The sequence below is a fragment of the Neopsephotus bourkii genome, unplaced genomic scaffold (assembly GCF_033783945.1).
Source record: "Neopsephotus bourkii isolate Nb327-2 ecotype Australia unplaced genomic scaffold, CSIRO-AGI_Nbou_v1 NB_741, whole genome shotgun sequence".
Taxonomy (NCBI): Eukaryota; Metazoa; Chordata; class Aves; order Psittaciformes; family Psittacidae; genus Neopsephotus; species Neopsephotus bourkii.
Genome location: NW_026901239.1, coordinates 2,527,084 through 2,543,285, shown reverse-complemented (window position 1 = coordinate 2,543,285; position 16,202 = coordinate 2,527,084). Strand labels below are relative to the sequence as shown.

The following is a 16,202-nucleotide window of genomic DNA, read 5'->3' as shown; positions in this document are numbered from 1 at the left end:
ACGGCAGAGGCCAGAGCTGGTATCTTGAACCTCGGCCAAGGACTGATCAGGCACTTGCCTGCCTCTTGCTCTGGGGAACAAAGAGCTTCTCACAACTTCCTGCAGTGATCTTGTCAAGGGAGTTGGGCTGAAGATTCAGCAGGCTAAAACTGTCACTTCACACACCCCCAAAGAGTTGCTGTCTGAGTGGTAGAACAATGCTGTGAAACTCCTGGGGAACTCTCTGCTTTTACCCACATACTGCTCTTGCATGTTCTGGATGCCAGATGCATTGGTGAAAGTCACAGCTACCTCTTTTGTGCTATTCATAGAATCCCAGAATGGTTTGGATTGGAAGAGACCTTAACGCTCACCCAGTTCCAATCCCTTGCCACAGGCAGGGACACCTTCCACTAGAGCAGGTTGCTCCAAGCCCTGCCCAACCTGGCCTTGAACACTGCCAGGGATGGGGCAGCCACAGCTTCTCTGGACACGCTGTGCCAGGGCCTCACCACCCTCACAGGGAAGAACTTCCTAATGTCTAATCTCAGTCTCCCATCTGTCAGGTTGAAGCCATTCCCCCTTGTCCTGCCCCTACAGGCCCTTGTCAAACGCCCCTCTCCATATTTCTTGTTAGCCCCTTTTGGCACTGGAAGCTGCTCTAAGGTGACCCCTGAGCCTTTTTGGGGCTCAATAGCCCCAACTTGCTGGAAGGAACCTGTCGTGGGGGGAAACCTCGTGGAGAGCGCAGCAGCGCCCGAGTCACTAATCCCCGTCCGGCGCTGGTGAGTGCTTATCGCGCCTTGAGCAACAGGAGGGGCACGGCTCCCCCGTGGAGCACGCCATGATCCCCTCCCGTCACCCACACACATCCCCGACGCCACCGCTCGTAGTGGTACAACCCGGAAGCGCTTGGCAGCAGCGGCCGGAAGGCGGCGGAAGGGTTTATTTTATCGTTGCACCCATCGGGGCTGCCCGTATCCCACCGCGGCTCCGCCAGCCAGCACCTCATGGCCTTTAACTTCGGGGCGACGGCGGGCGCTGGGGCTGCCAACCCCACCGGTGAGCAAGGAGGGTCCCGGCCCGGGGAGGGACTGGGGGGCGGCGGCGGGTGTTGCCTCCCTGCGGCGCGGTAGCCGAGCCCCAACGGTCCTGGGGGCGCGTGCCCCCCCACCAATGAGAACCGGTACCCCCTCAGCGGTGGTCGGGCGCGCGGTGCTCTCCTCGGAGCAATCCGCAGCCCTCAGCGGTGCCGGGACGTGCGGACAACCCCCTTCATACCCATCTGCAGCCCCTCAGCGAAGGCGGGGCGCCCGGCCACCCCGATGATACCGAACCGCAGCTCCATATCGGTGCCGGTGCGCCCGGGCACCCCTGTGATACCGAACCGCAGCCGCACAGCGGTGCCGGGGGGCCGGGGCGGCCGGTCCTCTCGCCCCCCGGGCTATCCGCAGCCTCTCAGCGGTGGCGGAGACCCCGGTCCCTGGTTTGCCCAGAGCACTGCGGGCACGGCCGCGGGAAGCTGCTTTCGGCGTGGCTCCGGCGGGGCCGGGTGTAGCCCTTCCTGCTCGTCTCTTCGCGGCAGAGCCGGTGAGATGCGCTTTTCTCCCCGGTTTTCTCCCCCGCTGTTCTTCCTCGCCCTCCTTTAGTCAAACACGGTCCCCGCCGTACTGGCCGAGTTCCGTTCGTTTTTTATCTCCTTCCCGCGTGAACAGTAGGCCGTGTCGGGGGACGTCCGGGGACTTCGTCCTGCCCAAAGAAGTGTAAGTTGCTCTTAGGGCGCTTGTGCCATGGTGATTGATGCTCGGTGGTGCCTGCTTAATGCTGCCAGGTCACTCGAATCATCACTTGATTGCAGTAGTGTTCCTGTTTGATTGAGATGCTCTTGTAATTTAATTTTTGAGCAATGTAAAAGTGTTTAATTTGTAAGATGGAAAAAGCCTTTTTTCCTTTGTTTTGCTGTTGTTAATTGACTGTCGGTCTTGGTGAAATGTAAGCCGGAGCGTGCCTTACTCTAACTTAGTGCAATCTTTGTTGGCTCTTACTCAGAGTAGACACTCTGGATAAGTCCTTTGGACAGGGCTCATCTTCACTGTAGTTAGCTTGGTCTGTACCATGCGGTCTTTCACTCTGGCTGATTTAGACGTGGACTTTCTGGCCTCATCTTCAAGTAAAAGATAATCTCGCGCTGCTTGTACGCTGCTACAGGGTTTATGGTGCTCACAGACCAATATTAGAGGGAGTTCTGGGATCACACTTGTCGTTGTCTGTCTAGTGTGAAGCTGTTCCCAGCTCCTCCTAGGAGAGAACTGGGGAGCTGCTCTGTTAGCATTTTTCTTAGAGCTGAAAAAACCTGGATGCATCAGGTAAGTTATCGTCAAGCCCTGGAGCTGACAGAGTTTGCAAATACAACTTGAATAACTCTGCCTGGGAGTATTTGAGGCACACGTGCTGTCTCGGCTGCTGGGCTTGTATTTTGTGGTTATTCTGCCATTGCTGTTCATGTCTAGGTATGGTATTAGCATGAAAATAGTTTATTCTTGTCTTCCTGATAGCTTATGAAATAATTATAGAATCATAGAATAGCTAGAGTTGGAAAGGACCTTGAGATCATCAAGTTCCAACCCCCCTGCCATGGGCAGGGACACCTCGCTCTAAACCATATCACCCAAGGCCTCGGCCAGCCTGGCCTTGAACACTGCCAGGGATGGAGCATTCACAGTCTCCCTGGGCAACCCATTCCAGTGCCTCGCCACCCTAACAGGAAAGAATTTCCTCCTTATATCCAACCAAAATTTCCCCTGTTTAAGTTTTAACCCATTACCCCTTGTCTTATCAAGTACAGTCCCTAATGAAGAGTCCCTCCCCAGCATCCCTATAGGCCCCCTTCGGATACTGGAAAGCTGCTATGAGGTCTCCGTGCAGCCTTCTCCAGACTGTACTGTTGGTGCCACTAGTGCAGGTGCAGCTGTATTGAGCAATCTTAGGTGGTTAAATATTGCTCTTAACAGGACTGTTGAATTGCATGGATATTTTCATGTGTAGCTTTGTAATAAGATAGGAAAAGTGTTGCCTGCTTTATATACAGTATAGTTGAAAAATAACAGCAGTGAAGTAGGGAGAGTGGGTCAAACAGGAAACTTCTAACTGTCCTTGTCTTCAGTAAAAAATGTTTAATGCCAGTTAATATCTCGCTCTTGTTTTTAACTATGCCTGTCTTGTCTATGGTGATGGAAAAATATTTGAGTTTTTCTTTCCTGAAACTACCTTTTGTTTAGAACTAATGTTGCCTTGCTCTTTTTCTGCTTCCCGCTTGTCAGGATTTGGTGGGCTTGAAACTACAAACTCCACTGCCAGTGGGTTTAATTTTGGTGGTTTTGGCTTAACTGCTAATCCTGCAGTGAATTTTAATATTGGGAATTTCGGTGTTTCCACTACCTCAACTCCACCATTCAATTTTGGTAACAGTCTGGCAAGTGCAGGTAGATAATTCATAAATACTTGTTCTGTTATAAATGTTAATAGCAGGGGTCCAAGAATTACATTCCAAACTGAGAATCCATATTTAGTGCTACTCTTCATATCCTGTGAAGGCTGAAGATAAAAGCTTTGAAAGTGGAATGGGTTTGAGAGCCACTGGCTTTTAGAGGTTTTGCCTATTAAATTCTGAAGAAACAGCTGCTGAGGAAAAATATGAATGTACCAAATACTCAGTCTCTGAAATGGAAATGAATTGTAGTAACATATTAGTCTGACCCAGCCTAAAAATGAGCATAAATTACCTAGCAAAACAGCATCAGTTCTCTGTTCAGACACAGACAATAATGAGCCATCGTAGAGCTGGTCCCTAACTCCACATTTTCTGACATGAGATTCTTGGACTACTGCAGTCATGTTTTCCATCTTCCCCCTGTGTCTCCTCATTGGCCCTCTGTTGGCTGTCATGAATGCACCACATAGTTTCTGTGGAGAAACAACTTGTATACGATCAGCACAAAATGAACAGCCCTTCCTGTGACCTGTTTCCTGAAGGCTGTTCTGAAACAGCACCCACCCCAGGCTCTTGTTAAGAGATCATCTGCATGGTGTGTGTGCTGGGTGCTGACTGTAAGAACTGTCCATAGCCCATGTAGAGCCACCATTTCTAAGGATCAGGTGATACCATTTCAAGTTAAGTCTTTTCCATTTCATATAAAAATGCCTAACTGTATGGATTTCTAATGCTTTTACTTATGTAGAATTAGCCTATGGGGTCTCGTTGCCACTGCTAGTTGAGGAATTACAGTCATTTCAGAGTGCCATTGCTCCCTGCATTTAGTGTACTCTTACCTGTTTTGTGCGTGTGAGGGTTTTGTTTTTATTTGGTATGAACACTATTGGACTGTATTTCTTCAGCTGAGTTGAACTGCTGCAGGAGAGAACTTGGATACTTAATTGTGTTTAGCAGTTTGCACTCCTAGATCCCTTTTCCAGAAAGGATGACTAAATTTACTGTGAGTACAAAAATACCTAAAAAACTGTGTTATCTGATGGCACTGCTGCCAGGGTTTCTCACTCATTGGTAGCTCCAACGTCACAGGGAACAAATTCTCTCCATTGACATTAAGATGTTTCCTGAATGAAACGTGATTGCATGTCAGCTTTAGTCTAAGCTTTTTTTTTTTTTTTTATGTCTACAAGAGGATGGCAAGTGTTGTAGGTCTAAGAGACTTTTTTTTGCTGTTGACGTGTGAGTAAGCAGTGGCAGAATCTTTTTGACAAATCCTTTGTCACAGACTGTTTTCCTTCATTTGAGTATATGTAAAGCCAGCTAGAAATGGAGAGAACTTGGTGTCCTGGGGCTAGTCAGAAGGCCACAGGTGTCCACTGGCACCACTGGAGCAAGGAGGTAGTGTGGTAGCACCCATGCAGCTTCACATGCTGGGAGGCCATCCACCTCTCCTGGCACAGACACCCTGTACTGGGGCACCTCCTCTGAGGGGACAGATGAGAAGAAGGTGCTATCTTAGGGCTTTCTCTGGCACAGTGGAGCTCAGGCACTTACTTCTCCTGCTAGCCATTGACTGGTTTTCCTGAAAATCTGTGGAAGTCTGATTGCTTTTGTGTCTGTCTTCTTCTGATAGAGATTGAACTGCAAAATGAGATTTAACAGGGAGGATAGTAGGGAAACTAGGCTTATAAAGAAAAACCTTGTAGAATTTTACCTGTGCGTAGAAAGAAATCGTTGCTGTGACAGCATTCCTGTTATGCACACAGCGATCTTGTCCACCCTAGCCTCCTGATGTGTTTCTGGTTTTCCTCTGAAGAGGTTAGGAATGTTTAAAAAGCTCACACAGGTCAGATTGTTTATTAAACACTTAGCAACCACACTGACTGTTTGAAGTATTCCTCAGAAGGAATCTAAGTAATACTATTATGAGTTGTGTCTGTCATTAAGGAAAGCACATCCTGCTAGTAAAGGAACAGGATGGTAGCCCACTGCTGCTTTTTTACTTGCTTCTGTGGCACACCATTGATGTATTGGCTATCTGGTTCATGTTTTCTCCCCTATAAACTCGATACCCATGATCTATGTGAACTACATGCTTGTAACATAGCACATTGTCTGTCAGCATCTTTTCTCATAACACTCTTTGGTGCCTGCAGTTTTTTGTTGTGTTATGCACAGATGTTGCTCACAATATTCCATCTACCTTACTTGTGATCTTTGTTTATTAGGTGCTTTTGGAGGATTTGGGACAACTACCACCACTGCAGGACCAACATTTAGTTTTTCTGCTCCTACCAATACAGGCACCAGTGGTAAGATAGTACAAGTCCAAAAGGATTTGCTTTAGAACAAACTGTGGGGCATCAGCCCTTCACAATGATGTTTTGGGTTGAGCAGGTATCTTCTTCTCAATAATTATTTGCTTATTTCCTCAGGACTCTTTGGTGCTACCCAGAACAAAGGCTTTGGATTTGGTACTAGTTTTGGCACAGGCACTGGAACTGGCTTAGGCAGTGGGTTGGGAACTGGGCTGGGCTTTGGAGGCTTTGGCACCCAGCAGCAACAGACCAGTAAGTACAGCCTTCTCTTGATTTACCCCTTCCCTGGCAACAAAAGCATAAGGCTGCAGCAGGCATACAAGTAGTTGGATGGAAGTGTGTTATAAAAGGAGGCTGTTACACTTCTCTTCTGATCGATGGATGCTTCTCAGAAACTTGGCTTTTGAAATGCCTATAATTGCAGCCCTTGCTTTTTTCTTAAACAAGAGCTCAAACAAGCGTCTGAGTTTCACCCTTCAGTTTTCCAGCAGCAAATCCCCCTTTGGTTTTGGTGGTGGTTAGGGGTAGTTACAGAACTGATGCTTGCAATGATAGCATTACTAGAAAGGTGAGGAAGTGGGGCTGAGTTTAGTTTAAATGTGTCTTGGATCATGACCAGTGGCAGACTGAGTGCGCTGAATTTATAACAACAGATCTGTCCTTCAGATTGAGGTCTTGAAGGTGCCACATGATATCATGTGTTGATATAAATGTCTTATTTAAAGAAAAACTAATCTCCTGACTCTTCTAAGGTCAAAAACTTCTGTTGCTGATGAAGATGGAGTATAAAAAGACACTTTAAAAAAACATCCAATTTTGATTATTCTATGCATTTATTTTGCTTCTCAAAATATGAAAGAAGTGATACCAATGATACACAGATGGTATGTGTTAACAAACGAGTCTTAGTTGTTAAAAGAGTTAATTTGTTTTCCTTCATCCTACACAGCGTTAGGAAGTGGGTTGTTCAGCCAGCCTGTTCAGACCCCTGCCCAGTCGAACCAACTGATCAACACAGCAAGTGCCCTCTCAGCTCCAACACTCTTAGGAGATGAGAGAGATGCTATTTTAGCAAAATGGAACCAGCTGCAGGCCTTCTGGGGTACAGGCAAAGGGTACTTCAACAATAACATTGCTCCAGTGGAGTTCACACAGGAAAACCCCTTCTGCAGGTTTAAGGTATGAATTGTTCACCTGATCACGAGCAGTTCTGAAGCAATTGCACTACTTGCTGGGTGGTGGAGGGTCTTGTGAACATTACATCATTATTACATCATGTGAACATTAATTTTTGTTAAGAGTATCCTGAAAGAGTGTTTTTCCAGGTGATGTACACAGTTCTGATGAGTGCTAATGAAAAGGTTTAAAGACGTATAGATGCTGGAACTCTGGGCATTGTTACAGTACTAGATAACATGTGCGTATGTGGATCATGAAAATGATATTTTCATGTGATAGTGTTCTAATTAGTGTGTGTGTAGTTGCAGCAGGTCTCTAGGAATTAATTTCAGTAGGTATTTGTTTAGGTTACAGTATTACAGAAACTATTTAAAATAACCTTCTAAATAACAGTCAAAAGAAACTGTAAACATCTGGAAGAAGAACTTCAGGGTCTGTACATACCATTTTAAGTACAACAGCCTTCAGATTTCTTCTGCTTTTATACTTGCCAGTGCTAAAGCTCACTCTCTGCCCTATGTGATATTGTCAGCTATGCCAGATCCTGCATCTCATCTGAGCAAAAGATGACTTTCTTGCTAAGCTTCAAGCTTGTCAGTGGATTCGGGTCAGGGATGGTGATATCCTCCTTTCCCAAGCCAGTTCTTTTGAAGCACAAACTTTCTAACCTGTATGTAGGTTAATACCTAATTAAAACTAGTTTTGATTATGCACATCATGACAATTTTATAAAATCTTTACAGCAACTGAGTGCCTTTGTAACAAATATTTGGCTTCTGTTGCATTACCTTTTTAGGTGTTACCTTGAATATTTTCTTGACAATGCTCCTGAAAGCTTGCTTTCCTGTAAGTTGTGGCCTGGAATGGCTTTATAGCTTTCTGGCCTTTGAAAAATTGCCGAGTATTAGTTGTGTGATGCAAAATTTGTTATCTTAGAGTTTCATTTACTAGCAGAAGTTTTCCTTTCAGGTTAGACAGTGCCACATACTAGGCTTACTTTTGTCCTTGTGACTTGAGTGTTACTAATACCATTATGAGTCCGCGTACCTTAAGTTACATACTGAAAAGTTCCATGAATGCCATCAGTGGCAGATGCCTAAGGAAAATGTTGGAGAAGTTGGTAGCATGGGTATTGGAGCAGTGTCATAATGGTTTATTGCCTCTGTAAGCATCAGACATCTAATAAGAATGAAGCATTGCCCAAAGGGTTTCACAGGTGTTCAAGGAATGCACTTGCACCCAGTTCCAGCTCTAGAACAAATGAGAAGTATGCAGGTCTTTACCAAGAAAAGTGTGCTTCTAAGGCATGTGATACAGACCTTCATTTAAAGGACCATAACAAAGCAGATAATCTGTTACAGTTTGAAAATGCTTAATTGCATAAAGAAATTGTGAAAGATATATTTAAAACCAAATGTATGTGTGGTCATAATACTACTTTGCACATAATGAGATTTAATCTTCCATGTACTGTCAAGTCGTTCCCCATGGGGTGGGCCTCTTTCACAGCCATGAAAGTGAAAGGCATGTACTTAAACCCAAATTCTTGCTTAGCTGTCATTGTTGTGCTCCACCACAGGATGGCCCAACTGAGGAAGTCTGACTCGTGGTGTTAAGGAGTTACCCTCCACTGATAAAGCCCAGGCTCTTGGGCACATCTCCAACTCGTTTCTCTCTTCAGCTGAACTTACACAGGGGAAAGGCGCAAGTCACCCATTCAGACGCAGTGTTAGGGCCTGAAAAAGCACTGACTGCCCAACATGTCACCAGTGACAATGAGACAATGACAGTTTATGGGCAAGATGAGATGGAAATAGCTGCTCTGCTTACAATGAGTTAACAGTTTAGATCTTTCTTACACAAATCACATGGAGTTTACACTGGAGTTGACAGGGGATTTTTGAAACAGGTAAAGCATGATGTCACTTAGAATGGATGACAGAAAGTGTTCCTGTATTAGATTATGATGTTGAATTAAACATTTAACCTTGCCACAGCTTTATCACATCAAGGATAAAGATAACATTAAACTTTATAAGCAGTTGTACAAACAGAACTTGACACTTACACTTGCTTACACAAAGAAAATTGACTGTCCCAAATTCTTACTTGATGCATGTCTTATCTAGTAGAAATACACCGTGTCTGTGTTTTGACTTGTACTGCCAAGCAAACTGTCCTGGATTTACAGGAGAAAAGTGCGGAGAAACCCATAAAGATTTAATAGTTGGCTTATCTTTCGGTTTTGTTATGTCAATAACTGGTTTTCATTCAAGCAACTGGAAAGGTAATACTGTAAATTGTTCTGTATAGAAACTTGGTCCTCTGGTTCCTTTTGCAACTTGGAAAACACGTAGATTTGTACCGTGTTCCTGGTTGGTATCAGCTCTGAAGTAACATAAATACTCTGTTGAGTTGGCTTCTCCCTGTCCATAGCAGCCTTTTTTTTTTTTTTTTTTTAAATGAAAGTGGATAATTTTTGTAAGTATTTGGACTGTTTCAAAAGCTGGTGGCCTTGTGAGAGAACATTTAAGGTGAGTAGATTTTTTGTTTCTGCATTGCTGAATATGCAGTAACTTAAATTTCCAACCAGTTGCTCTACAAATTGAAGGCTTCAGCCCTTCCCCTTGATGCCACATAGATACGTTTTTGCTAAGTAATACATCCCCAGTTTTTGTTTGTTCATTTGCAGGCTGTGGGTTACAGTTTAATGCCCAACAACAAAGATGAAGATGGCCTTGTGGTCTTGGTCTTTAACAGAAAAGAAGTAGATATTCGAAGCCAGCAGCAGCAGCTCGTAGAATCACTACACAAAATTCTGGGGGGAAACCAGACACTCACTGTCAACGTAGAAGGTGTTAAAACAATGCCGGATGACCAGTATGTGACCTTGATGAAGCTTTGGCTTTCTGTCCAGTATTACATGTTGTGAAGGGATGTGCTTAGTCTGTTTTGGCTCTCCTTGACTTTAGATCTGTTTTATCCTGAGTTCAGTTTTGTGCGTCTAATTCCTTGGTGTTGCTTTTTTCTGAAGGTTTTAAGACTATTATCTTTCCTGTGTATGTTACGTGCTTTTGCTGGAGTTCAAAGCTGAGGACCTCAGCTAAGGTCAGGAAGTAGGCTTCTCCAGACCCTGCTCAGCAGCAGCAGTTGGAGATAAGGATGCTAACCATGAGGAAGAGATAAATACTTCATATTTTAGGAGCTGTGAAGTTTTTTTCACTTGGTCACGCATAAGATGGAATGGCATTGGGGTGTATTGTAATAGTGACTTTGCAGTGTTCCATGTCTCAGATGTTTGTTTTACTGGGAAAGCTATTCCAAGGCTAGCAGAGTGGTCTCATTCTGCATGTCTTATGTCAGAGAGCTATCTGCTTGGAGTTGTTTGGGGGCCTCAGGCTACTCTGCTTGAAGTACTTCGTTCAACACACTGACATTTCTGCTTCTTACTTTCACACTGTTCATTCTGTTTCAAAGACCAAAGGTTTTAGGTTATTCTTAATGTAGTAGTAGTAGTATCGCCATATAACATGCTTGTTAAAAAGGGTGCTGTGGGCAGAATGTAATTCTGTAGAGTATTGTCAATTTTCTCTTTCTGCCTTGCTGTGTTAAACCCTGTGTTTATTGGTATTTTGTATGTCAGTTACCTCATAGAAATTAACTGTCGGCTGGGAGAGGTGGTAACTTTGATTTAGGGTTGTTCTTTGTTGTGTTAGTTTCTGTATACTGCTGACCTCTTTCTGACAGTATACATGTTGTCTGGCTCAGGACAGAAGTGATAATTTACGTTGTTGAACGCTCACCCAATGGCACCTCGAGGAGAGTACCCGCAACAACCCTCTACGCGCACTTTGAGCAACCCAACATCAAGTCATCCCTGCAGCAGCTGGGTGTCAGCTTCTCCATGGCCAGAACAGAGCTTTCCCCAGCACAAGTCAAACAGCTCCTGCAGAATCCTCCTGCTGGTATGTTGTCTGGGGCTGCAGAGGGGCACAGGTGGACCTCTGCTGCGGCTTTTTTGGGCCTCTGGGAAAAATGATGGTGTTGGGCAACTGGAAAACACCTTTTAAAACGACAGGAGTTTCCAAGGCACTCTGATATACTCTTGTAACGGGATTTAATGACAGCAGGTTTTCCCGTGCAATGTAGTCTGCCAATACGGTTATGATTTATCAGTAATATGCCACACAACACTATACTATATGATGCAGCCATCATAAATCCCTTCAACTTGTGCAGTTAAAAAAGTTCAGTATCAGAATCATCATGTCCTATATTCACTGCCTAATTTTCAGTGGGGTCACTTAGCCTATGTATGTGGCTGAAGGTAGTACATAGCTTTGTTTTAGAGCAGGCAAGTGCGATTTGTGCAATTTCAGAGGATAATTGTAGCTAATGCTGTGTCTATACAGTATTCCATGTAATACTTGAAGGGAATTCCCTGCAGGAGGTCAGGGAAAGCAACCTGTGGTTTCCAGCAGCCAGTATGGAGCATGTTCAGTAAGACCATAGTGTTTAAAAGCACAGCAAAGGTTATATCATCTGGATGGCAAAAAGAACTTGGCCTACTGCTGCAGGACAGAGACAAGCTGCACTGTTTCCCAGCTGCTGCAGTGCTGGGGAGTAACTGCTCTGTGCACAAGCAAGTTAGCTGTTTAATGTTGGAGGTGTATCATGGGGCCTGTGTAGTGATGGTTGGGCACATCTTGTTAGTCCATGACTGAGAGGGAAGCTGAGGTTGTAGGCTTACAAGCAGTAGGGTGGGCAAGGAGAGGTATTAGTGCTGAGCTCAAGAGAAGCAGGCGCACCCCAAGAGTTTTGATATAAAGGCAAGAGCTCTTACAAGGAATGACCTAAAGCATGGTGCAGTGAAGAATGTTGTAGTAGCTGACTGTTCTGGTCTCCTTGAAGATGACCTGAAATTGTTAAATTACCACCATTTCTGTTTTTCTTTTTGCCATGTCTTTCTGGTCAGAAGCTCAGTTGCTTCCCTATCTCTGTTCTGTTTGTTTTTAACTAGCATGCCTACTTATGTGCATTTCATACATGGATCTGATTTGCACTGAGGTTTGGAGAGTAATATCTTGCATCATGATGCTAATGTACATGCACAGTTAAACTGCTTTTTCTTTATGCAATTACCCAGGGAAGCAGTTAATGGCAAAGCAAACAACTCTTCTGTCAACAGATAAAAATCTGTAAATAAATCCTGTTAGGAACCATGATAATTCTTACTGGGATTACTTTTTCCACTGGTTTGGTACTTTGATCACTTAATTATTGATTTTTTTTTTTTTTTTTTAATTTTATGCACTAACCAACCTTAAGAGGAAAGATGACCCAGGTGTAGCATACAGTGGGATCAGCAGGAACTTTTCACCTTGACATATGGATTGTCCCATTTGATTACCTGTGGGTTGTTCCTTTCCTATGCTTTTAAACCAGTAGAAGTGATTGACAGCCTTTTGGACTGAACTTAGTGCCACGGTCTGCAACCAAGACTTACTTAATGAACCTTAATGCGTATAACAGTCATTCAGGTTAGCATAGTTGAGAAGGTTTGTAACAGCTGTAAGATATGATATCTGTTCAGATCTATCCACACTAAAAACTTGTCTGTTTTTTTAAGGTGTTGATCCTATTATATGGGAACAAGCCAAAGTTATTACAGAAAGGTGAAAAATATACAATATTGTTTAGTACCCTTCAGGTAACTTGTAAGAAACTAATTAGAGAATAACTTTGTCAAGTGCTGATCTCTTTTGAAGCAGTGAGGATTACTAGAAGTGCCAGTCTAATCCCTTTAACCTCTTAGGTGCTTAAGGTTTGTCAGGATCAAGAGCCTTACTTGGATTACTTCCAGTTGTTTTGTCCTCCATTATATGAATTGGTTATTGTGACTTAGTTTTTGCAGCCATTATATTTTTTCTCTTTATTCCTGCAGCTGAAAGTGATGTACCCTTGTACCCTCAAGTGATTACAGATAACTTAGGCTGATTTCTTTATGAAAAATGCATGGGTTGTTAGAAACAGTGAGGACTGTAGAACATAGCAAAACAAGATATGTCTTATTTTGTAATAAACTAAGATTATCTGTAACTTCATAGTAGATTATATTCATGAGTATTAATTCACATCACCTATTTAATATGAAAATGTGTTGTAAGAGATACTTATATTCTTACAGACTCATTCCTGTGCCATTGGTGGGTTTCAAGGAACTATTGAGAAGGTTGAAGGTCCAAGATCAGATGACCAAACAGCATCAAACTCGATTAGATGTAAGGTTTCTTATCTTATCATGACTGCTTGCTGTTGATGAAAGATGGGCTATTAAGGAGCCTCCCCCTATGCCTGTTTTGAAAACTGGAACCATGTGCATGGGGCTGTGACTCTATTTCTTCATATATTTCTTCATTATATCTTTTGGCCAAAACTGAGCAGTGCAGTTTGGTTTGGGTTTTTTTTAGGTTCAAGCTTCCTGTGTTGTTACAGGCTAATCCAAACCAGCTGAATTAAGTTGCACTGGCATGGACTCTTAATTTGGGTGCCCAGTTTTCTGATACCTTCTGAAAATCCCAGTTGCATATGAAAATAAATAGAAATCAGAGCCATAAAAAGCAAAAAGCTTTCTGAAAGCATCTTTGAAACTCCCTATTTCAAATCAGGAATAATGTGTTCTGTTATCAGAAACTCTTATGGTTTCTAACTGACTCCACCTCCTCTGCAGATAATATCAGAAGATATCAGTGAGCTGCAGAAAAACCAAACGACAACTATGGCAAAAATTGCCCAGTACAAAAGGAAACTGATGGCACTGTCTCACAGAACATTACAGGTAACATGGATAGTCTAAGAAACTCATTCTGACATACAGTGTAGTGCCAGAAGGCAAACTGAGAGAGGGCAGGATGATCTGTACAATTTTGTACATGGACAATGTTGAAAATGAAATTCTGACTTCATCAAATGCTGTTATTTAAGTAACAGCAGAGGTCTCAGGGAAGGCCTCCAATGCACAGCATGTCATACTGCTGTGGGAAGTACACCCTCAGTACTTGGAAGCTGTGGGACTGCCCCAAAGTCACAGAGGAACAGATTAAAGAGAGTAAATCTGATGAGAGACAGCTGGTGGCAGGACAAAAAGACGTGCTTGGGTTAGTGGGGAAAAATGGGTGAAGTCATCTCTAATGAACCTGAAAGACTTCTTTTGGTAGGTGTTAATAAAGCAGGAGATCCAAAGGAAAAGCGGTTATGCCATCCAAGCAGACGAAGAGCAACTTCGTGTACAGTTAGATACAATTCAGTGTGAACTGAACGCACCTACGCAGTTCAAGGTGAGTAGTTAATAGCACTTTGCTAACAATTTTGATTTTTCCTCACAGAAGAATGCAAGTTTTCCAAACCATGCATGTAGAGCTGTTGTGGAAAGCTTTCAGAAGAGAAGTCTAGCAGTATTGCTGCATTGTAGCATCATGCTCTTTGTTGCATCACTGATAGGTATTTAAGCATTTTTGAGTTCAGAGAAATATTGAAGTGGCTTGCCTTTTGCATGTCTTTTCCTCTCCCTCCCCCCTCCCCAAAAAAGAAGTTTAAAATGGAATGAGCAGCAGTGCTTCCAACCCTGGTGCCTCAAGGAGTGGTACATGCTAGAGCTCTGACAGCTGTGAATGAGTTGGATTTGGTTTAAGCCTGTCTCTCTTCCCAGGGCAGACTGAATGAGCTCATGTCCCAAATCAGGATGCAAAACCACTTTGGAGCTGTGTGGGCTGAAGAGCGCTATTATGTAGATGCAGACCTCTTAAGGGAAATCAAACAAGTAGGTATTACTGGGGAGAATCCAGGGATGCTCTGTTAACTTCATAACTTAAGCCAGCTACACAGGAACTTGGGATATCTGTCTAAGAAATTATACCAGGCTTTTCAATCAGCCAAGGCCACAGTACCTTTGAGAAATACTACCTTAAATATGTTAAGTTGGACTATGCTCATGCTGATTTTTAAACTATCTATCTGCAGCATCTGAAGCAGCAGCAAGAAGGTCTGAGTCACCTAATAAGCATCATAAAGGACGACTTGGAGGACATCAAACTTATAGAACAGGAACTGAATGAGAGTATTCCCAGAGGAGTCGTCTTCAGTTGATGCAGTGGATGCTGCTGGGCTTACACAGAAGGTGTTACTCAAGTTCATGGTTTACCTTGCAAGGCTAAAAAAAAAACCATTAAAAAAATAAACCACATACATACTTTCTAAAAACAGTGGTATTTTGGCTGTTATCTTTAGAATTAGCAAAGCCTCTCCTAAGCTTTTGAACTTAACCTTTGGAAGGTTTATATTTTGTAAAGCTGTATATGCTTCAGTAAAAGAAGGACAACTGAATCTGTTCAGATACTGTTTTACTATAAAACTATGTACTGTTGTACATGTTTCCTTTTTTTATCTTTTTTTTTTTTTTTCCTTTTTTTACAACAGCATTGTCCTGGAAATGCAGTACTGATGGAATTGTTCCAACTGTGACTTGGTCTGAAGAAAGCTTAGCTCACTTCCATGTGTTTGTCGAAACAATTAGGTCACATCCTTATGTAAACAGCTAATTTAAATTATTACAGATCCGTATGTTGCTGTACGTACATCGGTCTCTGCAATACCAGTAGCTTGCTGGGGCAAGCTGCTGGAAGTTGATGTTTCCCATTTCTGTCCTTCCTTTGGACTGCAAGAAGGTTATGTTTTCATCACTTGCCCTATGTGAATTATACAAAGCTTTGCTGCCCCTTAAATAACAACAGTATCTCTAGATGTTATCTTCTGCCTTTTTTTAATTGCTGGAGTGTAATAAATTCAGTCTGACTTTGTAATAATTTGTGAATGGTGTTGGATCTTGCTCAGCACCATCAGCAAACCAGTGAACCTACTGGCAGCTCCAGGTTAATGCGTTCTCTCTCCTCCAAGCACTGCAGGTAACGGGTATCAAACCCAAGGTCTCAGAGCTGCTTGGCAGCCTCTGTCCCAACTAAAATACAAGGTCATAGTCCATAGTACTCCAGAGCAGGGGCTACTACAAGTATGGGAGAGACAGCTTCCCCACCCAAGTTGCCTTTTTTTCCTTATTACAAAAGTCACAGAATAACTGAAACAAAAATACATTATTCTCTTTAGTAGGAGACTGTTATGATAGAGACAATAATTTTGTTCATTAGCCACAAAAAAAAAAAAAAAAGAAACAAAATAGGCCA

At 43.2% G+C, this 16,202-nt stretch overlaps 1 protein-coding gene across 1 annotated transcript; it reads left to right on the top strand.

Moving 5' to 3' along the window:
- Positions 1-905: 905 nt before the first annotated feature.
- Positions 906-15,827, top strand: NUP54 (nucleoporin 54). The gene is made up of 13 exons (XM_061354682.1): positions 906-1,041; positions 3,300-3,461; positions 5,698-5,781; positions 5,905-6,039; positions 6,737-6,966; positions 9,659-9,846; positions 10,735-10,931; positions 12,596-12,641; positions 13,154-13,247; positions 13,697-13,804; positions 14,184-14,303; positions 14,675-14,785; positions 14,986-15,827. The coding sequence occupies exons 1-13, from the start codon at positions 990-992 to the stop codon at positions 15,109-15,111; spliced, it is 1,653 nt and encodes a 550-aa protein (XP_061210666.1). The 5' UTR covers positions 906-989; the 3' UTR covers positions 15,112-15,827.
- Positions 15,828-16,202: the final 375 nt, after the last annotated feature.